The sequence below is a fragment of the Osmia lignaria genome, chromosome 8 (genome assembly GCF_051020975.1).
Source record: "Osmia lignaria lignaria isolate PbOS001 chromosome 8, iyOsmLign1, whole genome shotgun sequence".
NCBI lineage: Eukaryota > Metazoa > Arthropoda > Insecta > Hymenoptera > Megachilidae > Osmia > Osmia lignaria.
The window spans coordinates 13674900-13699420 of NC_135039.1; the positions used below are offsets into that span (position 1 = coordinate 13674900).

A 24521-nucleotide genomic window follows, 5' to 3' on the forward strand; every position below is an offset into this window, starting at 1 on the left:
TTCATTTAGATGAAAATTAAATTCAAATTTTTTGATTAATTTATTTCAAAAATACAGTTTGACGTCGTGTAATGGAAATTTAATTGATTTAATGTTTTCAATGCCCGTGCACCTAATACGAATTAGATTGAAATTGTATCATTTATTCTGCATTCAAATATCCCAGAAAAGCTTCGAAATGTGTCCTGCACCGTCCCGAAGGGAAAATCGATATTAATTAATCGATTTTATAAAAATAGTCCTCTTTGGGCAGGATAAATTGGACCAATGGAATGGTTCCAGTCATTTAAAGTAATAATTTTTTTAATACCTATTGATCGTCGCGCTAATGGAAGTTTGCTGGAATAAAAATTGTATTATTCAGTCGTGTAACTGGAAGACAGAAATCGGTTTTAAAAATAATTTGTCCGGGGATAAATTTTGAAAAGTTCTTGAAATTAAATTAGTATTTTTCGATGAAGAAAATCATTAAAAATGTAAGTTTCTTAATTTATCTAATTTTATTAAAAGTGTACATAATTAACCAAAATAATAATACAATTTTAAATTATTCTATTAACTATCATACCAGAGTAGATTTAATATACATGTATAATGAAATAATACCAGAAGTTATGCAAATCTTCCATTAGACCAGGTTTCAAAATAACCTGTGCTTTTTGCACTCCTTTTATCGTCTTGATAATCATGCCATTACTGTTGAACAAGGCCAACCTTAGAGGTAGCTGTAAATGAGGAAAACCATGAGCAATGGTCGGGAGATCCATTATGCGGTCATATCTGCTCGTTAAAGGAGACATCAGCCTTGGTGGTTCGCCATTACGATTCCCAAAAGCACTTTGAAATATTCATTGAGATAAATGTGTTACAATTATTTAAATGGCCTACTTGTATCGTTCATAACAATTTGCTTAGTGGCTGAGGATAATTCAACGATTCTGGGTTCTCCGCAATATCCTGCAAATATGGGATTTTTATTCATAAATAATGTTTTCAAAAGCAGAAAATTGTGTAGTTTTCCGCAGAAAATTGTTTTCTCGAATCGTGGATCGTCTGTGCCCGAGCATTTTCTAACGGAATTGGAATGTTGACTTCCGGTTGGCGGAGCGCGCATCCTCCCTCGTTATCAGCCGATGGGAGGAGGTCACGGTACCCATTTCCTACGAGCGATTTTCCGCGAATTGCCTCCATTATGTCCAATTATCGGCTCGGATGAAGGAAGACGTATTCTCGACGAGGGTGAGAGTCGAAGATGGGCCAAACGAGAGGGGGAAGAGTTGAATTTTTTATCGTGCTTTGGGGTTGGAAGTGAAAAGGTTGTAATTTAAATATTTTTGTTCTCTTATCATCCAGATTTTATATATCTTACAACACTTGAAATTGATCGAATTCTACTCATAATGTGCCTCAAAGTCGAAGAAACAATTCTCCTATTTATCTCTTGATCAAACGTCAGTCATTAGCGAAAAGTGCCGACCGCGTCGAAGTCTGATACCAAAACGAGAGGGAAAATGTGGCAAGGAAAGTGAAGATGCTAGAGCACGTTGTCCAGGCACGAAGAGGTCCTCGAGGTCGTTTCCCAGAGTGGTTGAACGGTACTCGAAGTCAACCTTGTTTGCACCACGAGCGCGTTCCCCGTGGCTTCGACCAGCTTGCCTAAGAGTGCTTTCGCGCTGGCCATATTGCCTGGTACACTTGGAGGCAAAGTAGGTTTTTTTGGTTAACACATTCGCCGATTGGCACTTGATGACTATGAGACAAAGGTGTACATTGAAACATTGAAAAGCAATAAGCCTAGAGCCTAAGAAAAGTCTATGCTAAGAGAAGGTCTTAAAAGAGTCTAGGGCCTAAGGAGAGCATTGGGCCTAATAGGAGTCTCGGGCCTAGGTGGAGCCTGGACTCTAAGGAAAGTCTAAGGTCTAAGGAAAGCCTAGGGCCTAGAAAGAGCCCAGGGCCTATGGAGTGCCTAGGGACTAAAGGGAGCCATTGGCCTATGAAAGCCAAGGGCCTAGGTATAGCCCAGGGCCTATGGAGTGCCTAGGGACTAAAGGGAGCCATTGGCCTATGAAAACCAAGGGCCTAGGAAGAGTCCATGGCCTAGGGAAAATCCAGAGCCTAAGAAGAGCCCAGGGTCTAGGGTCCCCTAGAACCTCCTATCCTCCCAAAGAAGGCATATGGAGGTGTACCTCTCTTTAACTAACAGTAAGGGAAGTTCACATTGTACCCAAATGTAGAAAATGTGGCCATTGTGAATCAGCCCTACCCTGGGCTTGCTGGAAGGGGAATCACCTGGCAATTAAGCCTCTTCTTCTGCGATCGACAGACACTCGCGTGGCACGTTTCGCCCTCGACATCTCGAGTGTCTCATTTGATAGCCTCTTCTTGGAAATTGCTTGCCCTGAACGAAACCTCTGCCCTGCTATGTTCTCAACTTCCCTCCTCTATATTTTATTTCCTGTCTTGTTTACTTTCCTCTTTTCTTCGCGGGTATCTAGACAAAGTATCAGTTGGATAATTACGACATATCCAGGCAGTTATTTTTAATTTTTATGGAGACATAAAGTTTATGACTTCCATGGTCGACCCACTTAGGGACTAATGGCGATAGGAAAATGTTGCTCCATATTTTTATCTCGTATCGACAAACAGATTCGTCATGATTTATTAACTGTCACTTTGACGAGAGCAATTTTTAATAAATATTACAACGTGTTATTTCATCTGACCCGTTTCTGCTGAGAAATGAAAAATGTTCTTCCATGTTACTATTATATTTCCCCATATAGTCTCGAATCGTATTACCCATACAAATCAATTTTGTCTCGATACTTCACCCTTTTTGTATGACAAATATAAATTTAAAAATCTTTAAACAGGTCTTTCTTTAAAATAGAATTAATTAAGCCACTCGACATAATAATTCTCTTGTAATTTAATTTCTTATGTATGTATCGAAGCAGTTGTTTAAAGGATTGAAAATGATTCTCGGTTTTTAGTGTACAACGTGATTCCACTCGATTATTAAAATGCAATTAAACCGGGAATCGAACGGATACAAACACGTACACGTACACACGTTGGAAAGTTTCCCCTGTACGATGGATCTTATATCGTGCAATTAAATTATGCGCAATGATGCCTTCGTTATGCATTGTGCATTGCGAGCTCGATTATCGAATAATACGTGAATATAATACGCCATTATGCCAGGAACCGATTACTTCGCATTCAAGTCGTGCAATCTCGTCGTGAAATCTCCGGAAAGTAGAGGAAGATTTAATCCGAGCGACCCTCCACTATATTCTGTGGAAGCACAATAATTCGTGCACAACATTGCCATTGTATTTATATTCGATACTCGTTCGCGAATCGTTCTCGTATATTAACGTGAAACGCATCGTTTTATTCTATAATGTTAACCCTTAGCTACCATAGCGAAATAAAAGTAAATTCGATTAAAAAATTCAGAACTAAATATGATTGAAAATAAAAAATAATGACAATCATTCCTTCACCTTCATAAAAAAAAAAATATCACTCAACCTTTCCAATCCATCCACTGCAACAATAAAAAAAAAAGACTACCAGAAGCATCCGTCTCCCTTAACCCCATAAGAAGCGCATTTTCCGATCGGTTAAACCCGACCAAACCTCGACTCGACTCTTCCCAAGGGTTGAAACAGGAACTGCACGCTGAAGAAGTGGAAGAAGAAGAAGAAGAAGAATGAAAGAAACTGGCGAAAAAGGGAGGTCGACTAGATTGAGCCGTGATTGAAAATTCTGCCCCCGGCGACGGGGTTGCTTTCGATTTAAATGTATACACCACTGACAAGTTTCGTTACTTTTACACGCGGAGGCAGGGGTGGGTGCGCCAGCCTCTTTTAGCGAGGGGTGAAATATGTAAAATATATTTTTGAATCTTTTCTTTAATAGTTTGAAATTTTTTTAACAGGTTCACCCACCCCTTTCTCAATATCTACCCCTTTCTAGAAGTCGAAATCAGAACACCTGACATTTTAACGATGTTTAATGGAATTTTGAAAAGACTTTTGTGAAAGAAAACCAGCTGAAGGGGTAGTTCGGTTACTCCTTCTCGTACAATGTTTCTTTCTGCACATTATTTCATTTATTGTACTACCTCCTCGCGGTGACTGTTTATACTGCTTTTGGGGGAACGATGGAAAAGTAAGGGAAGTTAAACGAGAGTTGAATTGGGTAACTTTGTACAGTTGTTTAGAACAGTTTTGTTGTGTTCGCGAAGTGTACCGTAAGTGGAGAGAATATTGAACGAGGAAGATTGTTGCGGAATGTTGTACGAGCTTCTGATTTCTTTACTTTCCTTTGATCTACTTTGCTGCATTTTCAGTTACTGGCACGCGATATCGCGTGAGCTGACATTTAGCATATTGAACAGTTTGAGAATTCGAGATTGCTGTAATTTTGTAAAATTGTAATTTTTGTATTCGTTTAATTAACCATGAAGATGTTGTTCTGTTTAGGTTAAATTGGACAAGAGCCACAATGGCAAACCTTCGAGGGTTATTCACATCAGAAACATACCGAACGAGGTGTCAGAGGGTGAAATCGTCCATCTTGGTGTACCCTTCGGTCGCGTCACTAATGTCCTCGTTCTCAAAGGCAAGAATCAGGTAAGTGTCAATCAAGTTCTTCGACTAATTAAAAATTTTCAAATTGATTATTTAGTTAGTTAATTAAATACCTACTTTAATTACGATTATACGTACATCGTCGATCGTTAATTGCATTAAACATTGGCAACCCTGATAAGTGGTGCGAATAATTAATTCTTCATTGAAAATAAATTGGAGTTTGTTAATTGAATAGTTTGATCGATCAATTGAAGCTCTTAATTGCGTTATTTTATTATTTAACAAAATCGATCAAACTCGAAGTAAACTGGCTAATTATCCAAAGACTCGCGTCTACTTATTTTTAATTGAACATACAGATATAACTAAATTAACGAGCTGCATCGAATCAGAATCGATTGTCTCGTTCAATTTGCTCGAACGAGATCCCCCGTGCTTTCAACCGTCTCTGAATCTCAAAAATCCTTTTGATCCACGCCAGGAATTCGAGTTTGTGTCCACTAGGCTAGGACACAGTTGGACGAGTACTCAATAACAGAAACAATCGAATCACCGAAACGCCTGTTTAGGCATCATTATCCGTTAATGTCCTCCCTCGTTCGACAGATCCACCCCCTTCTCATCTGCCATTGTCATACTTAAAAAGATTCAATTTTTATTGAACTCCTTAAATAATTTTCCAAATTTTATTATTTCTAATACTGTCTTTCCTGTTACCTTACTGTCGTGTTAGAGTTATCATTTTTCGAATATTTTTACTAAAACTCGTTGAATTTAATGCAACGAGGTTATTTAATGCATGTAAACCAGTGTCGAACAAGGGGAACACGTGTTAGTGAACGATCCGGTACAACAGGTACGATAATGCCAGCTCGGTTTGTTTATACCAGGGGGGATTAAAGTAATGCATCGATGCATGTTGGTCCGCCGCATTCAGCTTGATGAAGAGATTTACCATCCATCCGAACCCCTCACCTCACCCCTTCTCTCTGCAAATTACATACGCATTAGTGGTGGAAATATGGCGTACGAGGCGTAAGCCACGATAAACGCGAGGTCTTTGTGCGAAGAAGCGGCTAACGAGATTCGATTTCTGGTTAATCCTTTCGTTACCAAGGATCTGTGTACGTACGTTTGTATCTGTAGTTATGGGTGATAATTTTAGATCATTTCGAAAGTCTTCGGGTATTTTGGTTAAATCAAATAGAGAGGGTGTGCTCAAACTATTTACTTCTAACTAGGCCATCTTTCCTATAAGCAATTATTTTCTGCAATTCTGAAATTCTGAAATTTCAAACCTGAAACTACGGTATCGTCTTTTGAAATCCCCACGAAAGGACAACGATTCGCGAATCATCTTCAGACGTACTCGTCGATCCAAAATCACAGCATCAACTTCTCTAAAAGATAATTCTACTGTAACTTGATGATCGAGGAAACTCGTATTATTATCACGTTGTCTTGCTCGCGGGGCCAAGCTTCCCAATTACACGCAAACAGACGGTGAGCATTGTTGCAACACGACAATAGACCCTGCTCTGGTATGTGCATCAAAGCGCACCCTTCACTGATACCACCAACGTCGTTTGTTGGTAGTGGTGGTAAATCGAGTTTCACGATGAACCGGCGAATTGACCCCTGCGGGCACTTTCGCTGTGTTTGCTTTGATTCGAAGTTTCCGGTTAAGTTGGTTACCGGAACGGGCGGACAAGGCTCTTTGTCTGATCCTGTAAAGCCGCCAGGCCTGCTGGATTTTCGATATCGTTCGCAGCCGAATCGTTTCGCAGTTTCCTATTCGTTCGTGGAACCTTGATAGACACAGGAAGTAATTAACATGTTCGGTGTCGTGCTGCAAAGTTGGCGTTTCTGGTAAGACATTAGGAAATTCTAATTATTCGACACGTGGATGATTTTTATTTTACAGTTTATTTCAGTTTCATTTTCTTCACTTAATTTTTCGCGATGGAATTTCCACTTTTGAAGCATTCAATCTAACAAAATATTAATTAATCCTTGAACAGCGGAGCCTGGGTCAATTGTGATCCAAATTTACGTGAAATTAAATGTATAATTTTGAAACGAAAGAAAATATTAGAGGCTCTCTCCATGGTCCGCCATCCATTAATTGTTCAAAATATCTATGTAGAGATTAATAAAACAAATTTATATTTGTGTTCTTCAATTTTGAGGCGCCCTGTATAATTGAGTAGTCTAAATGCACATTAATGAGAGTTTAAAGTGCAGTGAAATATTAAAGTTCCTTTATACCGTACATGTATGAGTTTTGAAAGTCTTTGTTGAAAATGATTCATAAAATAAATTCAGCTTGTAGGTTCAGATTCGTCCGATCGGAAGTTCGGTTAAAGTTTGAGGATATTTAATTACACAGTGAACTTTTGTAATCACCGTGCGACGTGTTGCGGCACGAAGTTGAACGTTCCTCTTGTTTCGTGTGCTGTATCGTCGAAGAATCTCTATTTACATGGTTTAATATTAACTCGTGTTACTAAGTTTCACGTCGGTTAACTGAAACGAAGTAACCGCGGTGTTCCCTCGGTTTCTGCGTTTCCTCTTGCGAATAAAGAACTTACTATGGTGTTGAAATGTCAAAAATTCCAAGAATTTTTAATATAATCCTTACCACTTCTGTTTTCGAAGATAAATTAACCGTTTTTGCTGTAAATGACTTTTAAGAAAGAAAATTACTTTTTATTTTGCTCTATGTGTTACTTGTTTTGTCTAACACTATCACGGTTACTATGGCTTCGATCATCGATTGCGTGCTGTACATAAAATTTGTTCTACTCCAATTTAAAGCTGAACTTCACTATCATTCTATGTATCATATCACTATATTTTATTATTTATCAAAGTATTTTTCTAATTTTAGATTGACCCATCCAATACAATAGATTATTCATAGATTTAAAATGATGTTCCCATGAAAAAAAAAGAATTCCCTGTTAATTAATAAATTAATTTCCAAACAGCATACAATGAAATTTCATAAAATAATTCGATGAACCGAGCTCGGTCACGGTTAACGAGCGTTTAGCGCGATTTTAATTTCCAGCTAATTAACTTGCTTCCGCTTTGACTCGTTCGTAGGATATACTGTCGACAAAAAAGAAGCCGGGTGAAAAACGAACGAGGAACGGTAAATATGGAAACGGTTTCGCAGTCGGTGGGATTTTTCGAGCGAAAAAGGAACAACGCGATGAACATGATAAAACGCGAACACGGTAACCGTGCTTCTCAGTGTTAACATTTTAAATTCAATTTAAATTCAATTAAAGTTGCCTGGACCGCTTAAACGATTGGTCAAATGCTCGGGGGATGGACATCTTTGGGGTGAATGGAGAGTAGGAGGGTGAGAAGCGGGTAGACTTTGTGCAAACTGTGGGTGGATTCGTTTCTAATTATTGCACCTCTGTTCGGTACCTTCTTTTCATCGTATTTTATTTTTCTTCGTCGCCTAATTAACCAGTTCCATTTTTGTCTTTATCGGTTATCCTGATGGAGCATTGTTAAATTTGGAACATTTCAATTGAGGGATATTAGTAGTAATTTTTGTTATTGGAACTTATTACCACTATCTATTAATTATTATAATTCAAAGTACAAAAAATAAATAAATTAACAGATACAGTATCTAGCAAAGAAGGCTGTTCTAGGAAAAAAGGCGATATAGGGGAAGGAGGAATATTAATATTAAAAATAATTTAGGAAGGAAATAACACAATTTTTAATCATTAAATATTATAAAATTTACTATACAATTCAGAGATATGCGAAATAACGTCAGAATCAATTCAAATTCTATCGCGTAAATGGGCAAGTGGTGGGGGGCACAGTGGTGGGGCCCTCTCCCCGGCAGCGTCAGTCTCCTCGGGACCGCGCACGGAGTAGGACGGACGCCCAGGAAGGGGAAGCCAGCAGCAGAGGGGGCTATCGTCCTTTTCTCTGGGTAAATCTACCATGCCCCATACTGTACAATTATAAAAAAATTTTTTAATTATTATATTGTATAATACACGAATTATCCATGTACCATTGGTTGAGAATCGCTGATCTACATAAAAGTCGAACAATTTGCCTAAATACATTGAACAAAAGATTTAAAGGAATTATTTACGAACGGTAGCATATTCGTTGGATCCCTGCAGGCAGCATTAAATTAAGATTAAATATCCATTATGCAAACGCGGAGGGTAGTGAGTGGGTGCAGTAAAAACTGCGTGGAGGGGTGCGTGCAAGTCTCTACCCTATCGATTTTTACGGTGTATCGCACGTAACGAGCTCGTTTACCTAAATATGAACTTCCATGGCGTTCACGACCTACTTCTTCATCGCATTCCTCAGCTACCAACAACCTTTTGTTTCACTCGACGAAAATGTTTGTCAAACTTACCTCGTTCTCGTTTGTTTATACAGCATCTAATTAAGAGAATACTTTTAAACCCTTCTCATTACTGAAGATCTCATTTTTTTAATTGCCTTTTCGCGTATTATAGTTTTCATGGTGTTGACATAAGAATCTGATAAATTCAACGATGAGTTTGCTTGATACTTCACGTTATTATTTATACGGTTTGTAAAAATGAGGTAATTTATGTTTCTGATTTTAATTTTCATAATTGTGCACTAATTGCTGGATTAATTTTCGGGGATGTTGACAGTGATCCTGGTTAATTTTTATACAAGAGGAAGTTTTATAAAATAGTATCTGAACATATATTTTATATTTTTGTATTTAAAATAATTTGTCACAATTTTATAGAATTTTCCTCTATTTGTTATTTTTTAATTTTTTCAAGGAAGTCTTGAAACGGTGGGCTTTCGAAAATTCTGATATAGAGCTGTCTTCTCTAGTGATACTCGCGTAGAGCAGAAATTTTTTAAGGGGTTAGACGAACATCCGGTTGGAGCCAAGAGGCCGGAAGGAGGGAACGATGGTTGAGCTTAACGAGCATCGAAATCTGCAGCCAAAAACGGGATTTGTTCCTTCATATTCTCATATCTCGTTCTCCTCTCTAATTTGAATATTTTTTTTTTCTTCCTCTATTTCTTTCTCATTTCTCCTTTTTTTTCGATTATATAAGGTGAATGTTTTTCGTAGGAATAACTACTGTAAAGAAACTTAGTTTTAACAAATATTTATATATTAATAAGATTAATTAAAAAGTTAAATTTAAAAGTACAATATTATTAAAAAAAAAGGATTTCGAACATCGAATGTCTTTGAAATTCCTCTTCTTTCTATTATCTTGAAAAGGGTCAAAGATAAGGCAGGTTTTCTTCGACCGCAGGATGTAACAGGTGTCCTCGCAAGGATTCTTCCGATCCGCCTTGAATTCCGATTCGATCTTCCTCTAAGGAAGTTTACCTTACACGGTTACTCTAATCTCGTTTTTTCCATCCTCTTCGAAAGGGCGAGTCTCCATCGGTGCACGTGTGCAGCATCCCTTAATCCATTCGGAAGCTAGAATTCAATATCTTTGATACGAATGTGAAAGATGCACATTTCGAATGATATTTTTTTTTTCTGATTACTTCGTTGACTCTGAAAAGATAGATAAGATTATTTAAGGTTTCCAATATTAATTTAAAACATTAATTACTTAATTAAGAATGAAGTTCCAGGTTTAGAAGGCGTAACTGTTGCCATTGTCGTTTATTTCCTGGCTGCCACTTTTTATTCTCTTGTTTGTAACTTTATGGGGCGTGAATTAGATCGAGTCCAGCGTTTTATGGTTGTTACTGTGAAAGGATTAACGCTAGTCTAGAACGACAGGAAGCGTAGTTTATGATCTGTAATGGTTAATTTATGAGGCAGATGTTACATTGTTTTTTTATTTCGAATTTTATCAGGCGATCATCTTGTGTATCAAAGTGGTGAATTTATGAACTTGAAAATTTATGATGTTTCTATGTCTAAGTATAGATTAAAAATTTGGAAATTTATAGAACACTGTTGTATTATTTTATTTCTTTCCCTGGAAAAGAGAATTAAATTAAATATCCTATTTTAATTTGAAACCAGAAGAATTTTTTAATTAGGTGAATGTCCATTTCACTTGATAATATTAAAAAGGAAAAAAGGGATCATTTGTTCTTTTTTTTTTTTTTTAGTTAAATTAGTGGTGAGTTCATTACGTTGCTTTGTTCATGGAACCTTCAATTTTACGTCGATTCCATTTTTCCTTCCTTTTATACTGCATATTATGTTTCCTTTTTCAGTTTTCACAGTATAAATTTAATTAAAACTTGAATGAAAATCTGAAAGTCTTCGGAAGTGATTATATTCTCTCACAAAATACTATTTTAAATCTAGTTTTCATAAAATGAAACACCGCTTGTTATTATTCTGCAGTCCAAAAAATATGATAAGACATTATTTTCTATTTTCAATGTTATTTCTAATTCTGTATCAGAACAGCGTTTATTCCTAGACTTTAGTTTCACTGATCAGAAAGAAAATGGATCATGGTTCCCTTAAATAGACAGCGCAAAATTTCTTCGAAGTTGCTTACAAAATCACTATTGTTACAGCAGTTTATCATCGAATGAAAGCAATCGAAGCACAGAATATTTTTCGTTTCTTAATTTCCGCCTGTCAGAAACTAGAATAACTTTCAGTACCTTGATTTCGTATTCGCTTGTTCATGGAAACTGATACATAAAAATCGAATATTCAGAAAATAAGTTTTTCAATTTAATAATTTCATTTACGTTTTTGTAAATAATAAAAACTTATCCTCGACAGTTTCGTGACCACCGTAGAATACTGTTTTCTGTATTTTTCTGGCTATAATAGCAACGAGGTTCATTGTGTAGCGAGAAAGAGAAAAACTGTGGTACCAATGAAAATGGACCCAGTTTTCCAATACATCGTGCGTTTAGGATCGAACGTTCTCTGTTTTCTGCTTTTATTATGCGTCTCCCTGTTCTCGCAAACAGCAGCCCTGTTTGTTCTCCTACGTGAAAATGAAACATTGTTGTAACTCTGCAGGTGCTCTTGTTGGTAATCAAACAAAATGGTAAAAATATGTTACACGATAAATAATACCCGTTCCCTTCGAAACGTACACATAGCAGTTTGTAATATTCAGACTTGTAGTTCACCAAAATTCAAGTAATTTAAAGGAGTAAAATGTACCAAATTATCGAGCGTTGCTTTAATGATGATTTATAAATTTATGAATATGAAATTTGGAAACATTTTTTAGAGTTTTAATGATAATTTGTCTCTTTTTGAATAACTATTACATAAAAATTATCATTAAAGAAAAAAAATTTTTTTGGGAACCAAGGATTTGAACCGAGGACCTTTAACTTGCAAGTCACGGATCTACTCCGTGGTTAAACACATGACTCGTAATCTAAGGGTCCTCGGTTCAAATCCTGGGTTACTGGTTTTTTTTTTTTTTTTTTTTTTTTTTTTATAATGATAATTTTTATGTAATAGTTATTCAAAAAGAGACAAATTATGATTAAAAAAAAAAAAATGTTGGGAACCAAAGATTTGAACCGTGGATCTCTAGATTGCGAATTGTATGTGTGAGTTTGTCATACTTCAGAATGTAAGGAGTAACTAACTTTAATTATTAATATCTTTTAAACAATTAGTCGTCTGCCCACAAAACAGAGTATAGGCGTGTTCAGCTCGACGAGCTCTACAAGCTGGCAAAGTTTCATTAATAAGTGAGTGTAACACTTGGGTAGTTCTCCTTGTCAGTTACATATTTGAAAATTATATTATTTCTAATCTTAATATGAAAAATTAGAATTTTTAAAATCCCCGCTTCCCTGTATCACTATTTACCCTAGGTAAGCCTTCTTTGAGTTACTTTCCATAAAACAGTATGTTTCCCTGTCGAATGGAAAATAGACCAACAAGCCTGTCGAAGCGAGTGGAAATAAAAGAATCGTTCGTGTCCAACAGCGTGGGATCGATCGGAGAGCTAGAGGCCGATTAATAAATTGCTTCCGTTCAATTATAGGCCGTGATAAATCGAGCCGTCTACAGGTAGTCAGCGGACTCGTCACCGAGGAAATTGATCTCACACACGATCGACAGCCTAGTGTGCACACGTGCACGTGCATCGAACTTGGAGCAGGGAAAATTGAAAAGTTAGCCCCTTTAGAGATTGACTGGTCGACAGGAGGACACGGTTTTACCCAACGTGGCTGGACTCGTTTCTCTGATCCACATGGATCGAGTTCTTTTACAAATTAGCATAAATTCTAAATATAAAATTCCAAAGCACTCGTCATTGGCTAGGTATCGTTTTTAGGGATGAATAAATCGAACTTTTATTTGAAAATTGGCGTACGTGAAATCCTTAACAATCCTCGTAACACTCCCGAAGAGGGTGGTTGTTCGAAAAGAGGGGTGAAAGTCAGGATGAAAAAGTTTCGCGGCAAAGTTGCCTGCTGGTCGGAGGAGGAAGTGAAAAACGTAACGAGCATAGGACAGGGACAACGGGAACGAGTCTCTCCCTTGGGAAAATGGGAAACTGCTGGTTCGCGGTTAGCCAATGGGACTCTGAAGCCGCAGAGAAGCCCTCGGCGAAAAACTCCTGGCCGACCTTTCATCCCCGTTACTCGTACCCCCTCGCTTCGGGTCACCGACTTTACCAATTTCCTCTTTCTTTCTATTTTTATTGCCGCCCCGCCGGCGTGCTGGAAAAGTCGAAAAGCCGATCGCGTGCCACTTCGTTCGCCCTTTTTCCTGTTTTCAAGGTGCTGCAAGATTCTTTCTTCCTAGGGGATGAAGTTACCTAGGGGGAAGGGCTGGATCTTTCGTGATTTGTGAAATCGAAAGTAATTGAAAATTAAAAACAATAATTAATACGTTCGATTGAGGTCATCTGCCACATTCATTGGGTCATTTACTTTTGATGCAAGTTTTCGTGTACACCATCCCTCGGTATTTGTCTTAATGAATTGAATCGTAGCTTAAGCAGTGCTTCGGCTAATTATTCTGAAAACCGACGGAACGGTAGATTGTTCGTTTTCATGAAGGATCACGCGAGTCCCGGCCCTTTTGTTCGTTGTAAAGTATCACGGTGGTACAACATTCATGAGGCTCGAATGATTTATTATAAGCAGGTTCGTTTGGTTGAAAAGCATAATGCTGGTAGTATCGAGTTTTGTGCCCGTGAGAACTGGCCCGTGTGCTGTTGCTATTGTAGACTCATGGAAACACGAGCTTTAACCGGGACCCGAGGTAATCCTCTTACCCTTTCGGGGGTTTATTAATTTTTTGGTAAAATCCCTGGCTCCCGGATCGAACGTGTAATACCAGGAAATTGAAATTTCTAAATTAATCTTTCGATCAATTAATTTCTGCCCTTCTTGAGTTTATTAAATAATTTTTCAAAAATCACTTAACCACCCTAAATTGGCAAAGGTTTGAATTTAGTTCGTTGCAAATTATCAAGGAATCGATAGAAACTTGTCGCGGAGCGACAGATTCGAGACCAACCCCCTGTTACCAAGCACGTTCTCCGCTTAGCCCTATAAACCACGAACGAACGAATCTATAAGCCGTAAACAATGGTTACGCTTGCTACATAAGCCGCGTTAAATTATCAAGATATATATTCGTAAGGTTCTCAACCAGCCCTTTCCATTTGAAAAAGGAGAAGGGTGGTTCGCTCGAGACGCTCGAGGGGTTGGATGAGAAACTCCACGCAGACACCCGGCTCCATTGCACCCTGGGGTCTATATTAATGATATAATATTTCTTTGATTCACCAGAGCTTCCACCTTAACAACCCCCTGCCAACCGCCCCCTTGATCCACTCTTTGCAACGAGTCTCTCTCGTTTAAACCGACGGGGGTGGAAGAAAGAGACAGAGACATGGTTGGAGGGAAAATTGAAGGGGTAGAAAGAGGGTGGACGAGTTCAAACGTAGTCGCAGGAAACCCGTTTCGCATCCCTTATAGCTTGGATAAATTACATTCACGTTCACCCCTCTCTACCACCCCCTCTGTCGTCGTCGTCGACGACGAGCAAACAAGTCCTCGTTCGGATCGTCGGCTGGAAGACGAGATTCTGAGAGTTTATTTAAATCAGAAATAACTCTCCTTACCTTCCTCTACCATTAATTCGTTGGTAGGGGATGATGCTGTTGCTGGACGCTTACGTTTTCCATCAATCGTTAGAATAGGAATGGGGTTGGTTCGATATTGGTCTGGTATTTGGATATCTTGGGATTTGCGGATCGAAGTTCCTATCTGGTTTCATTTATTTATTTTTAAATAAAATAAAATTTACTTTATTTTATTTAAAAAAAAGAAAAAAAGTGTTGAAACCGGAAGTCCAGAGAGAATTTCACGGGACGTGAATAAATTTTGATCGAGCTACGTCCAGGAAGAAGCTCGTGGACAAGAAGATAAACACAGATGAGAAAGAAAAGAAGGGGATCACACTACTCCCTCTCTTTCTTTTGTAACTGGTCTCCTCTAGCTCGAGGACAGAAACGGCTTTTCTCCTTGATCCTTTGGGACGACCTGTCCTGTGAAATTTCCATCCGTTCGTGTGTACACGTTTCCTTTACATTTACTATTTCTCCATTGTACGACTGGCACACACGTTGGATACACGTGTGTACTCGCGAAACTTCTGAATATTTTACTTTTTCTCTTTCGATAAAACAATTTTTTCGAAAATAATTTTTATGTTCATCGTTGAAAAATAATTTATACCAAGTTAGACTTCGTTTCCTAATCCCTCTAGAAAGGATTTAATCACACAGAAATGATTTCACAATGCATTGTCATGTATCGATGCACATCCACCACCACAGGTACACACAGGGGTTGTTTACGGCGTGGCGCGGGAATTCGATCCAATAACGTCTTTATGGGCGACATAGGGTGAATGCGGTAGCCTGTGCGAGAAGATTGCACCAGGTTCGGTCGAGGAAGTGGGACAGGGAGAGGGTGTGCATGTGGTAATCCAGGATCACGATTCGGCTGGGAATAACGTCTGGACCGGACCTTAAGAACGTGAAAACAGCTTTTTGCACGCGACCATCCCTTTTGCATCCTCTTTGAGGGTTAATTCCTTGTAAGTTCTGATCCCTGCTTTCCGGGGGATGTCATTCATGTTTTAGTTTCAATGTGGCGAAGTAAGTTACATTTCTTGGTCTACAGATTGTGCTAAGGGGTTGGATTTTTAAATAAAAATAACCTACTCCAACAGAATGTTAAAATAATTCTTCTTCAGTCGTTTGTATTTAATTTTATCAGTCAAGGGTTAAAATGTCACGGTTTCTTCTGTAATTTACCTCTGGAGGGAAATATACCCTTAAACTATGGTTTTAAATTATTCCATGAAAACCTTGTACCCCTGTATATATGTATAGAGAGGCAAGTGTATCCGCAAAATAATAATCGCTCAGTGCCACCCTCTCATGGTGATTTACGAGCCCATAAACGCGCCCTCTACCCTTGTAATGGGCTCGGTTACCGCGAACGGTATCCACGCCTCTACGATTATCGTCATGCCACCTATTCTTCCGGCGATTGTACATTTTTAAGATGCACGCTGCTGTCTTTCGTGCCTCTCTATCGTTTTTCTTACTACCTCGTATCCCTGGGAAAGTTTCACGAAAATGAGCAGTAATTTTCTTTCGAGAGGTGGTAATCTTTGTCGAGTGATCAGCAGTCAGATGTTGCCTTCATTTAACACCATATAGATGGTTATTTTTAAGAACTTCATTTTATTATTCAAACATTCAATTTGAAAAAGATTATTTTATTTCATGTCCTTAGCTTTAAAATTTCATTAAACGCCTTAAATCATATGTAACATATACCAGAATAACCCATTGACTGTCCTTTTGAATGCATCGGTTACTTCACTACTCAGAACCGATAAGACGGGACGGTTTTAATTAATTTTCTCATAAACTGTTCAACAACCTACGACATATTATACATCAATCTACTCGTCTCATCGAGTACTATAAACTCCATTTATCATTTTTAAAAATTTTTCATTACGACTTGAAAAATGACCGCTTTAAACATACCTGAAATCAACAGCCTTAAACAATATCGCATTGAAATGAATTGAATGACTTTAGAAACGGTATAGAATCAGAAGAATGAAGTCAATGAGCGCGTGGAGGCTTGTTTCAGCAACGATTTCCGCATTTGCTCGTGAATAGATCATTTTCAGGGAAATCACGGGCGCTAGTTTAATCGGCAAACAATAATACCGCGGTCATTCGTCGATTTACCGTCCGTTTGATCGGCGCACGCGTGGTCTTGACATAAGGACATCGTATCCTACGCAGAGATCCCCGCTGAATTTGCCTCGATTCAAATGAAAACCCAATTGCGCGGCTCTATGCGTCATTAGCGCTTGGGAACGGAGTTAAGGGCGTTAAATTCAGGACGGTTCGTCCGGTCGCGACATTATTCGCGCTTCTGTACGCATTTACCCGCGGTTGTGCAAATTTTTCGCTATACTGGGTGTCCCGTTGTTTAACTTCCTCAAAAATCAATTTCAAACCTGATTGAAAATAATCCACAATGACGTTCCTGAGGCATTACTTTACAATTTTTAGCAAAAACATAAAGAAAATTTAAATATTGAATAGTTAAATTATAAATTTAAATATTCAATTGTTTATATTTTATTTAAAAGGTGACTTCATATTGAATAAATAGGATTCATTGTGCTGCGTTTTGAATGTAATATATGACAAGGATGTGAATGTGTTTATAAAATGTAGAAGTGTCTTTATTATGGGACACCGTGTATATGAACAGTGGCTGCCGCACGGGGGCGTGCAAGCTGGCCTCTACAGAATGACGACCACCTCCCATGGAAATGCGAATGAACGATCGCGAAACTTGATTTCCGCGAGCAAACTGTACGTTTTCCCGCGACAAAATTTCGTGGCCCAGCTAACGAAGCCCCTTCTCTGATCACTGTTTTTACGAGCGTGATTTTTTTTACGGGCGATGATTTCGCACCTGGTTTATCGAGGGTGGTTGTCGAACAAGAGCGTAACAAGTACCGAACCTTGAATATTAAATAAATAACAGTTTCAAGTAAGTGTTTTTATTTTAAATATTAAGTATAATAAAATCCTTAACAAAATATTCGACGATTTAAATCACGTCGGTTATCTAGCTATTCAGAACCGATGAGACAGGACGTTTTTTGTTAATTTTCTCAATAATTATTTTAATAATCTATGACAATTTCTATATCAATTTATTCGTCTCATCGAGTACTACAACCTCCATATGTTACTTTCTTGATTTTTCTAATGTAAAGTGGTTCTCATTCGAAAAACTACTTTTGGTCTCATCGGTTCGAAGCAATCCTCGTTCTGCTTCGTAGTCCGCCTGTTTATTCAGCATTGTCGAAGTTTGTAGGAATTGAATAGTTCGATGTCGTTAATTCCGGATGTTCGAAGTTGTTCCAGGCACTATCTCGATCGAATTCCCTGGCTCGTTTAATGGGAATCGCGCATTGGAATTAAAGGGAACGAGAGATGGCGTGTTAGAATTTGGAAGTACAATTAGTAAGATGCAAATTGTTGCATCCTTTTTAACTTCATCCCTTAAAGTTTGCAGCGTTTCAAAAATTCAAATTTGGACAGAATGCAGAATTCGTAACGTGGTATCGTTTTTCGAGACATCAGAATGTAATAAGAAAATAATTCCTGAATTCTCGTCGGTAAAAGTACTGAGAACGGCGAATTTTCTTTATTAAATTCCAGCTTCTGCCTCGCCTTAAGTATTCAACCCCTTCGACTCTTTGTGGATACGATCTCACCCCTTCTCCTCGTGTCTCGATCATCGTCAGTCTTTTGTTCCCTCTGTTTCTTCAGTGATAAACCGCTGAATTCTTAAATACGAGCCACTCTATTCGTATCCTGACGAAGCACCCTTTTAAGCAATATTGATTCCAGTCGTGCAAAAAACCTGGAAATATATCGCGGAATTGGGGGTTGGGGTGAATCGGTGGCTCGATGCAGATGCAGCGTTTCCTCTCAGCCATCGATTGGAACAAATCATAAGGGATGAAGAGGACTAGGGTGGCTGTTGTTCGGTCGAAGTATCTTAAAATTAGGGGGTGAGTTTCGTACCCTGAAGACTCTGAGGGTCTCAAAATAACAGATGACTTTGAAAATCTTTTCCTCGAAAAGTATAAAAGATACGAGGGATATTTTTACATTTATTTATTGACTGAACTTTTATCTACAATTGCAAATTCGAAGATGTGAAAAAAGAAATAAAATGGCGTCACGACAGCTTGAATAGCAAAGCCTTGCCTTACAATATTGATCTAAAATTTTTAATATCTGCATAAAAATTACAATTTATTTATAATTGAATATTCTTCGTTCTTTCCATTGAATAATGGAACTTTTTATAATTGTTAAGTTAAACATAATGTAATTGGGAATAGGAAGTTCTTTAAAAGGACACACAGGTGGAGAAACAAAGGAATTAAAAGAGAGGAGACATTGAAAACGAGAAGGAAAAAGGTAAATGAAACGAGCAGAGAGAAAGAGTCGAAATAAAATTTCAAAGTTTCAGGGAGAATTGCCAGAGGGGAAGAAAGAGTTGGTTCTGCAACTCCTAATTATTAATTTAAAGTTTGATGCTTTAACTACCTTTGTAATTCAGCATTTATTATCCTGCCAAAGAGAGGACAGTAATGGAAATAAAATGCTACGAAATCCAATACATAAATCCAAAATCGAAAAAAAAGAAAAAAGGAGATTAGTTCAAGGATTGTACTTAAAGATTGAAAATTAAAAATTTTTAAAAAATGGAATATCTTGTTGACAATTCTCAATGCGATGGATTAATTAAAATCAAACTTTTCAGCAACCGAGTTTCTCAAAAGTTGCTTGTTTTCCTTTTACTCTATTTCTCTCTCTCTCTCTCTTTACTGAATTTCTCTGTATTTCGAGTGTGTTTACTCAACCCCGAACTTCAGATATTCCATTACTGCCGTGTGCTCCGAGGCAAATGTAAAAATGCATTCCTTGCTTGTTTTCCTCCCTTTTTCCCTGCGTGATTCCACAAGGAATCTGAAAGTTGTTCTGAAGATCGTGTTTGAACTTTTCACTGAAACAACTTGTTCAGATCTTTATCCCTTCTTTAGCTATTTATTAAGTATCATTAATGAAAACTTGTTAAAAAAATCGTCAAAGTGCTAAATCCCTCAATGCTATAAAATAATAGGTAACTTTGGAAATGATTTTTTCAAAAAATATAAAAGATACAAAAAAGAGTATTAGATGTATTTATTAAGCGAACTTTTGTCTACAATTTCAAATTTAAGGATGTAAAATCGGAAATAAAATGGCGACGTGTGACCTGGAAAAATAGAACTCTACCCTGGTAGCTAAGTTATTGCAAATATATTTCATCAGTATTTTATTAAAAAATGCTCTTCAAAAGAGTAATTTTACAAGAATTTTCTATTTCATTTTTGGATCGTTTTTAAAGAATATTCTTTGTACCTGATTTTCAGTGAGCTCAAAGAGAGGGTAGTCTGTGCTTCAAGGAGAAAAAAAAAAAAATGTAGAATATTTCACGAGAGTAAAGAAAAGAATGGAAAAAGATGTCCTTTGAGACGCTTGAACGAGAAATCGATATCGCTTAAAGCACTTGTTACAGTAAAGTGCTATTAATTATTTATTATGTCCAGAAGGACATTTCCTCCCTTAAGTTACCGTTCATGAAATTAGCAATTTCTTTTCTCGTACTATGTACCATACAATGCATAATTTATTATTCTACATAAATCATCGACGTAAATGGAATTACCGAGATAATTTCCTGTTAAACGTTTGGATTTCAAGGATTTCTGAGATTTAAAAAATTGTCATCCACCCTTTGGAAAATTACCATCGCTTAAATCGAGCTATAATGACCTCTTGCAAGCATTATTTAAAAATTGTGGTAATTGGTAAATGGTAGTGACGTTTTCTAACCAGAATTTTCCCATTTCCTGTTGCAGGCGTTTTTGGAAATGGCGGATGAAAATGCTGCAGCAACGATGGTGAGCTATTACGCCTCTTGTATCGCTCAGCTTCGAGGACGAGCGGTTTATGTGCAGTTCAGCAATCACCGAGAGCTGAAAACGGATCAGACACACGCCAACAACGCGGTAAGTAGATTAATAAACATTATTTATTTACTGCTATCGACATGGGCAAATTGTATTCCAGTAACATTTATATAATCATAAGAACAATTTCAGCAGTTTTCAATAATATAAACATTTTCTAGCTGAAATTAATATTAATAATTTTCAATAAATATTGAAGGAAGCAATGGTCCCTTTGCGAACCAGTTCAGGCAATTACTTCTTCACGAGTGGCTCCCTCTGTCCTTAATATTTTTCATAATTCGCTTTCCTTTCCAAGAGGTGTACAGAAGTCCACTGGCGATCTTCTCTTTGCCTTTGGCCTTTGGATTTTTCATTTTTGAATAACCTTTTCAGGGTGGCTTTTCAGAAATTTTGAAATGGTACTTGTTAGCCTTTTTTGGGATTTCATTTTCAGGTTCAGTTTTCTTCTAATAATTTTAATTCGATAAATTATTTTATTATAGAGCCACGTTCCATCAAGACTATAGCATTTATTTCCGAAAATTGTTCGCGTAATATCTGTTTCGCGTTCGATAGTATTCAACCGTTTGTGAGAGCGTTCATGCTTCGATTATCGATACCTCCGACAGTGTATCTAGCTCGAAGCATATAATCGAAGCTTTATGCGACGATGTTCCGACAGAATTCCCTGTGAAAAGCAACGAAAACGCTACTGCTCCCAGCGATTCGACTGCCTAAACGTTGTTAACCGATGAACGTGATTAATTAACGTGTCCGATTCGTCGACAATTCGAAACTGTTCTAAAGTTATAATTCTACGTTTAGCTAAGATTTATGATATTCCTAAAGAAGGAATTTAGGGTTGCGATAAATTTTTCATTAGTTCAATGATTTTTTGATGGAGTTTCATTAATTTTTTTAACTCCAACATCCTTCATTTCATTTTGCAATAATTACAGTTTTGTAGCTAGAAATATAATTTTGAAATAGAGTCTTCAATAAAATATTTAATATTTGAATAACAATCAAATAATTTTTCTTAACAAAAGACTGGGAAATTTCTTGTCAGGATATATAACCCTTTTAAGCAGCACTGTCAAGTCGATAAACAGTCCAGGCCCGGAAACTCCATTATAATTAACGCGTCCATAATTTATGAACAATCCCCAGGGACGAGGGAGTCCATCTTCCCCGTGATCCTGTCTCCGTTCTATTCTCTATCCAGGAGACACTGTCCGTCATGTGAGTTGTCTTTGCAGCTGTTTAGATGTCTCTTGCACGTGTCCCTCTGCTTGTCATCTATCCTATCACTTGACACATTTCAACCACCAGTCATTCCCCTTGTTTATACTATTTCGGAGAAGAAATTTCTTGTTTAATAAATTACCTCGTCGTGGCAATAATTTATGTTTTAATAAAAATTCATTAAATATTTTCTAAGCAGAAAATATAAAATAAATAATTTAGCAGACTCTTATTTTCCCAGTGTTAATTTAATTAATAATAGAGTAACATAGGTACATTTTTGTCCAATAACAAATTCAGCTCAATTCGTTTTTTAGTTTTTTTTTTTTTTTCTACTGTCCTCTTCACGATTTGTTAACAGTAACAAAATTTCACTCTTGAAATTCTCTTGAACTGGCTGGCTCAAACACATTGGCTCAATAGCCGCATCAATTGTACTTCCGGTGTGCTGCTCGATTTACTGCAGAACAAATCCGCAAACAAAACGCGTGCAGGCTTCGCTCTTCTATTGTTTCCTGGTACTTGGTCTCTTGTATACATGTTCTTCATCGGGAAACAATTTCAGAGTTCTTTTTTCCTGTCAATATTTTAGAGCGCAGTCAATTGAACCGTATAATAAAAAAAGGAAATGATTTTCGAGATATTTAAATCATTAATTGCAATTAAATTCTAAATAATTTCACAAAATTCCTGCATCACGGTTCGCTGTAAAATTCATTTCTCCGATCGTACATTCGAACATCTAACTTTCCACCGACGAAATTCCAATTTAAGCAACGAGATTAGTCGTTGGAAATTAGCTTAGCAGCTTACGGCGAGCACCGTTGACAGGTTGAAAGCTTTGAAAAGCTCGATACGAGTACAAGAACGCGGGACAAGCGGAATTAGTTCGCTGAATGAAATATGGAATCGATCCCCCGCGACGATATCTTCGATATTTATTTGTATTGTTCTTGCTCTGTGGCGAGAGCCAGCCGGAAAGAAATGGCCCGGGGAAGTTTTTATGACAGTTTCCTCGCCGCTATAAACCGAGCAGGAATTACTTATTAATTGCGAAAGTTTCGTGGCCGCGGTACCGTGGCAGAAAGGGAGAAATACGAGCTTCCGGTATCTTTTTCCCTGCTTTTAATTGAAAATAGTTTCGTTGCACTTTAGGGAGAGGGAAACTTCTTCGGGTAACAATGGTTTCGTTTCTCCGAGCTCGAGCAAACTGGGGAAAGTGGTAACTTTTCTTCCGATGATATGGGTGGAATCTGTGAAATCATTTCTTTCTGTTCGTTATTTGCCATTTTTTTCTAGGATGAAAAATAGAAAATGATGCTTTGTTTCATTGGTTTTTAAGTGGGAAGCAATCTGAATACATTTAGCAAGTTTTCTGTACTAATTTTTCGATGACGGACCAGGGAGAGAGACCCAATTTTAGTGTCCTCTCGATTTACACAGATTTCTCTGTTCAAGGGTTAAAAACTCTGATAAATAATAAAATCAGAGTGAAATAGTTTGAAGGAAGCGTTGAAAACTAATCGAATTAAGTTCAATTTGGCCGGACAAATAAAGAAGGATAAGCGAGAGAAAGAGCAGAGTGAAAGTGGTAGTTAGACGAGTATCTAAATTATTCGAAATGACCAGTTAACGGGAAATGGGAGGCGGGTAAGCCGCGTAAAAATGCCTTTTAATCTTGAGCAAGATCTCCAGATTGCGACAGGAAACTCTTAACGAGTCTCGAAACGAGCCCGGGCCAAGGAGTCAAGGAAAAAGAGTAAAATTACAAGGAGAGTGGATATAAAATGGGAGGGTAGGTGAGAAACTTGGGGGGCTGAAGCAGAAAAATGCAAACACAAGTGGTGGAGGAATGAAACTAAATAAAAAAATATATATCTTTTAAAAAATGATAAAATTTTATAAAATTTGAAGTTATTCTCATAAAAATTTAAGGATCATCGAATATCCCGAAGGAAACTCGTCGATAATTCGAACTTCCATCGAATCCAAAATTCATCTTCCGAGTAGTTCTCCAAAGAAAACGTAACTTGGCGAGTTCGAAGCGAATGGGAAACTGAAAATTGTCCACGTCCTGTCTTGAAATTCTTACGAACAGACCTAAGCCCCCCAGTTTCACGGTAAAACCATGAAATACTCCTCTGTCAAGCAGCAGCAACATTATAAAAAACCTTCCCCTTTGGAAAGGTCTCTTAAAAGCAGATAAGAGTGGAGCACGTGCATACAAGCAAGCAAGCAACAGAGCAAGGCTTTCACGGCGATTGCTTTCCGGGCATCGTTTGTCAGCCGACGATGTTCAGCGAGAAATCATTCGACCCCTGATGCAGGGGCGGGCTTCACGCCGGGAAATCAAACCATCTTTATCTGTACCCGTTAAAACGCTCTCGAATCAAAATGGAGAGAGATTTGTATTCGTCTTTTGTTAGAAAAACAAGAATCCAACCGGGTTAAATGGAGCTTGGGAATTGATTTGAAGGGATTTCGAGGGAATGAAAGAGGATTTGTCGATCCCTTCGAATTCTAAAAACTAACTTCCGTCGCCTTCTTTCCGTTTAATTACC

General features: G+C 37.6%; 1 protein-coding gene across 12 annotated transcripts in view; it reads left to right on the forward strand.

Moving 5' to 3' along the window:
• heph (polypyrimidine tract-binding protein 1 heph) overlaps positions 1-24521 on the forward strand; it is a 250812-nt gene that overhangs the window by 185685 nt on the left and 40606 nt on the right. For all 12 annotated transcript variants that reach the window (XM_034329312.2, XM_076689592.1, XM_034329314.2 and 9 more), the window contains 2 exons: positions 4500-4649; positions 20623-20772. In XM_034329312.2, coding sequence (XP_034185203.1) covers positions 4500-4649; positions 20623-20772 — 300 coding nt within the window. The remainder of the gene's footprint in view (positions 1-4499; positions 4650-20622; positions 20773-24521) is intronic.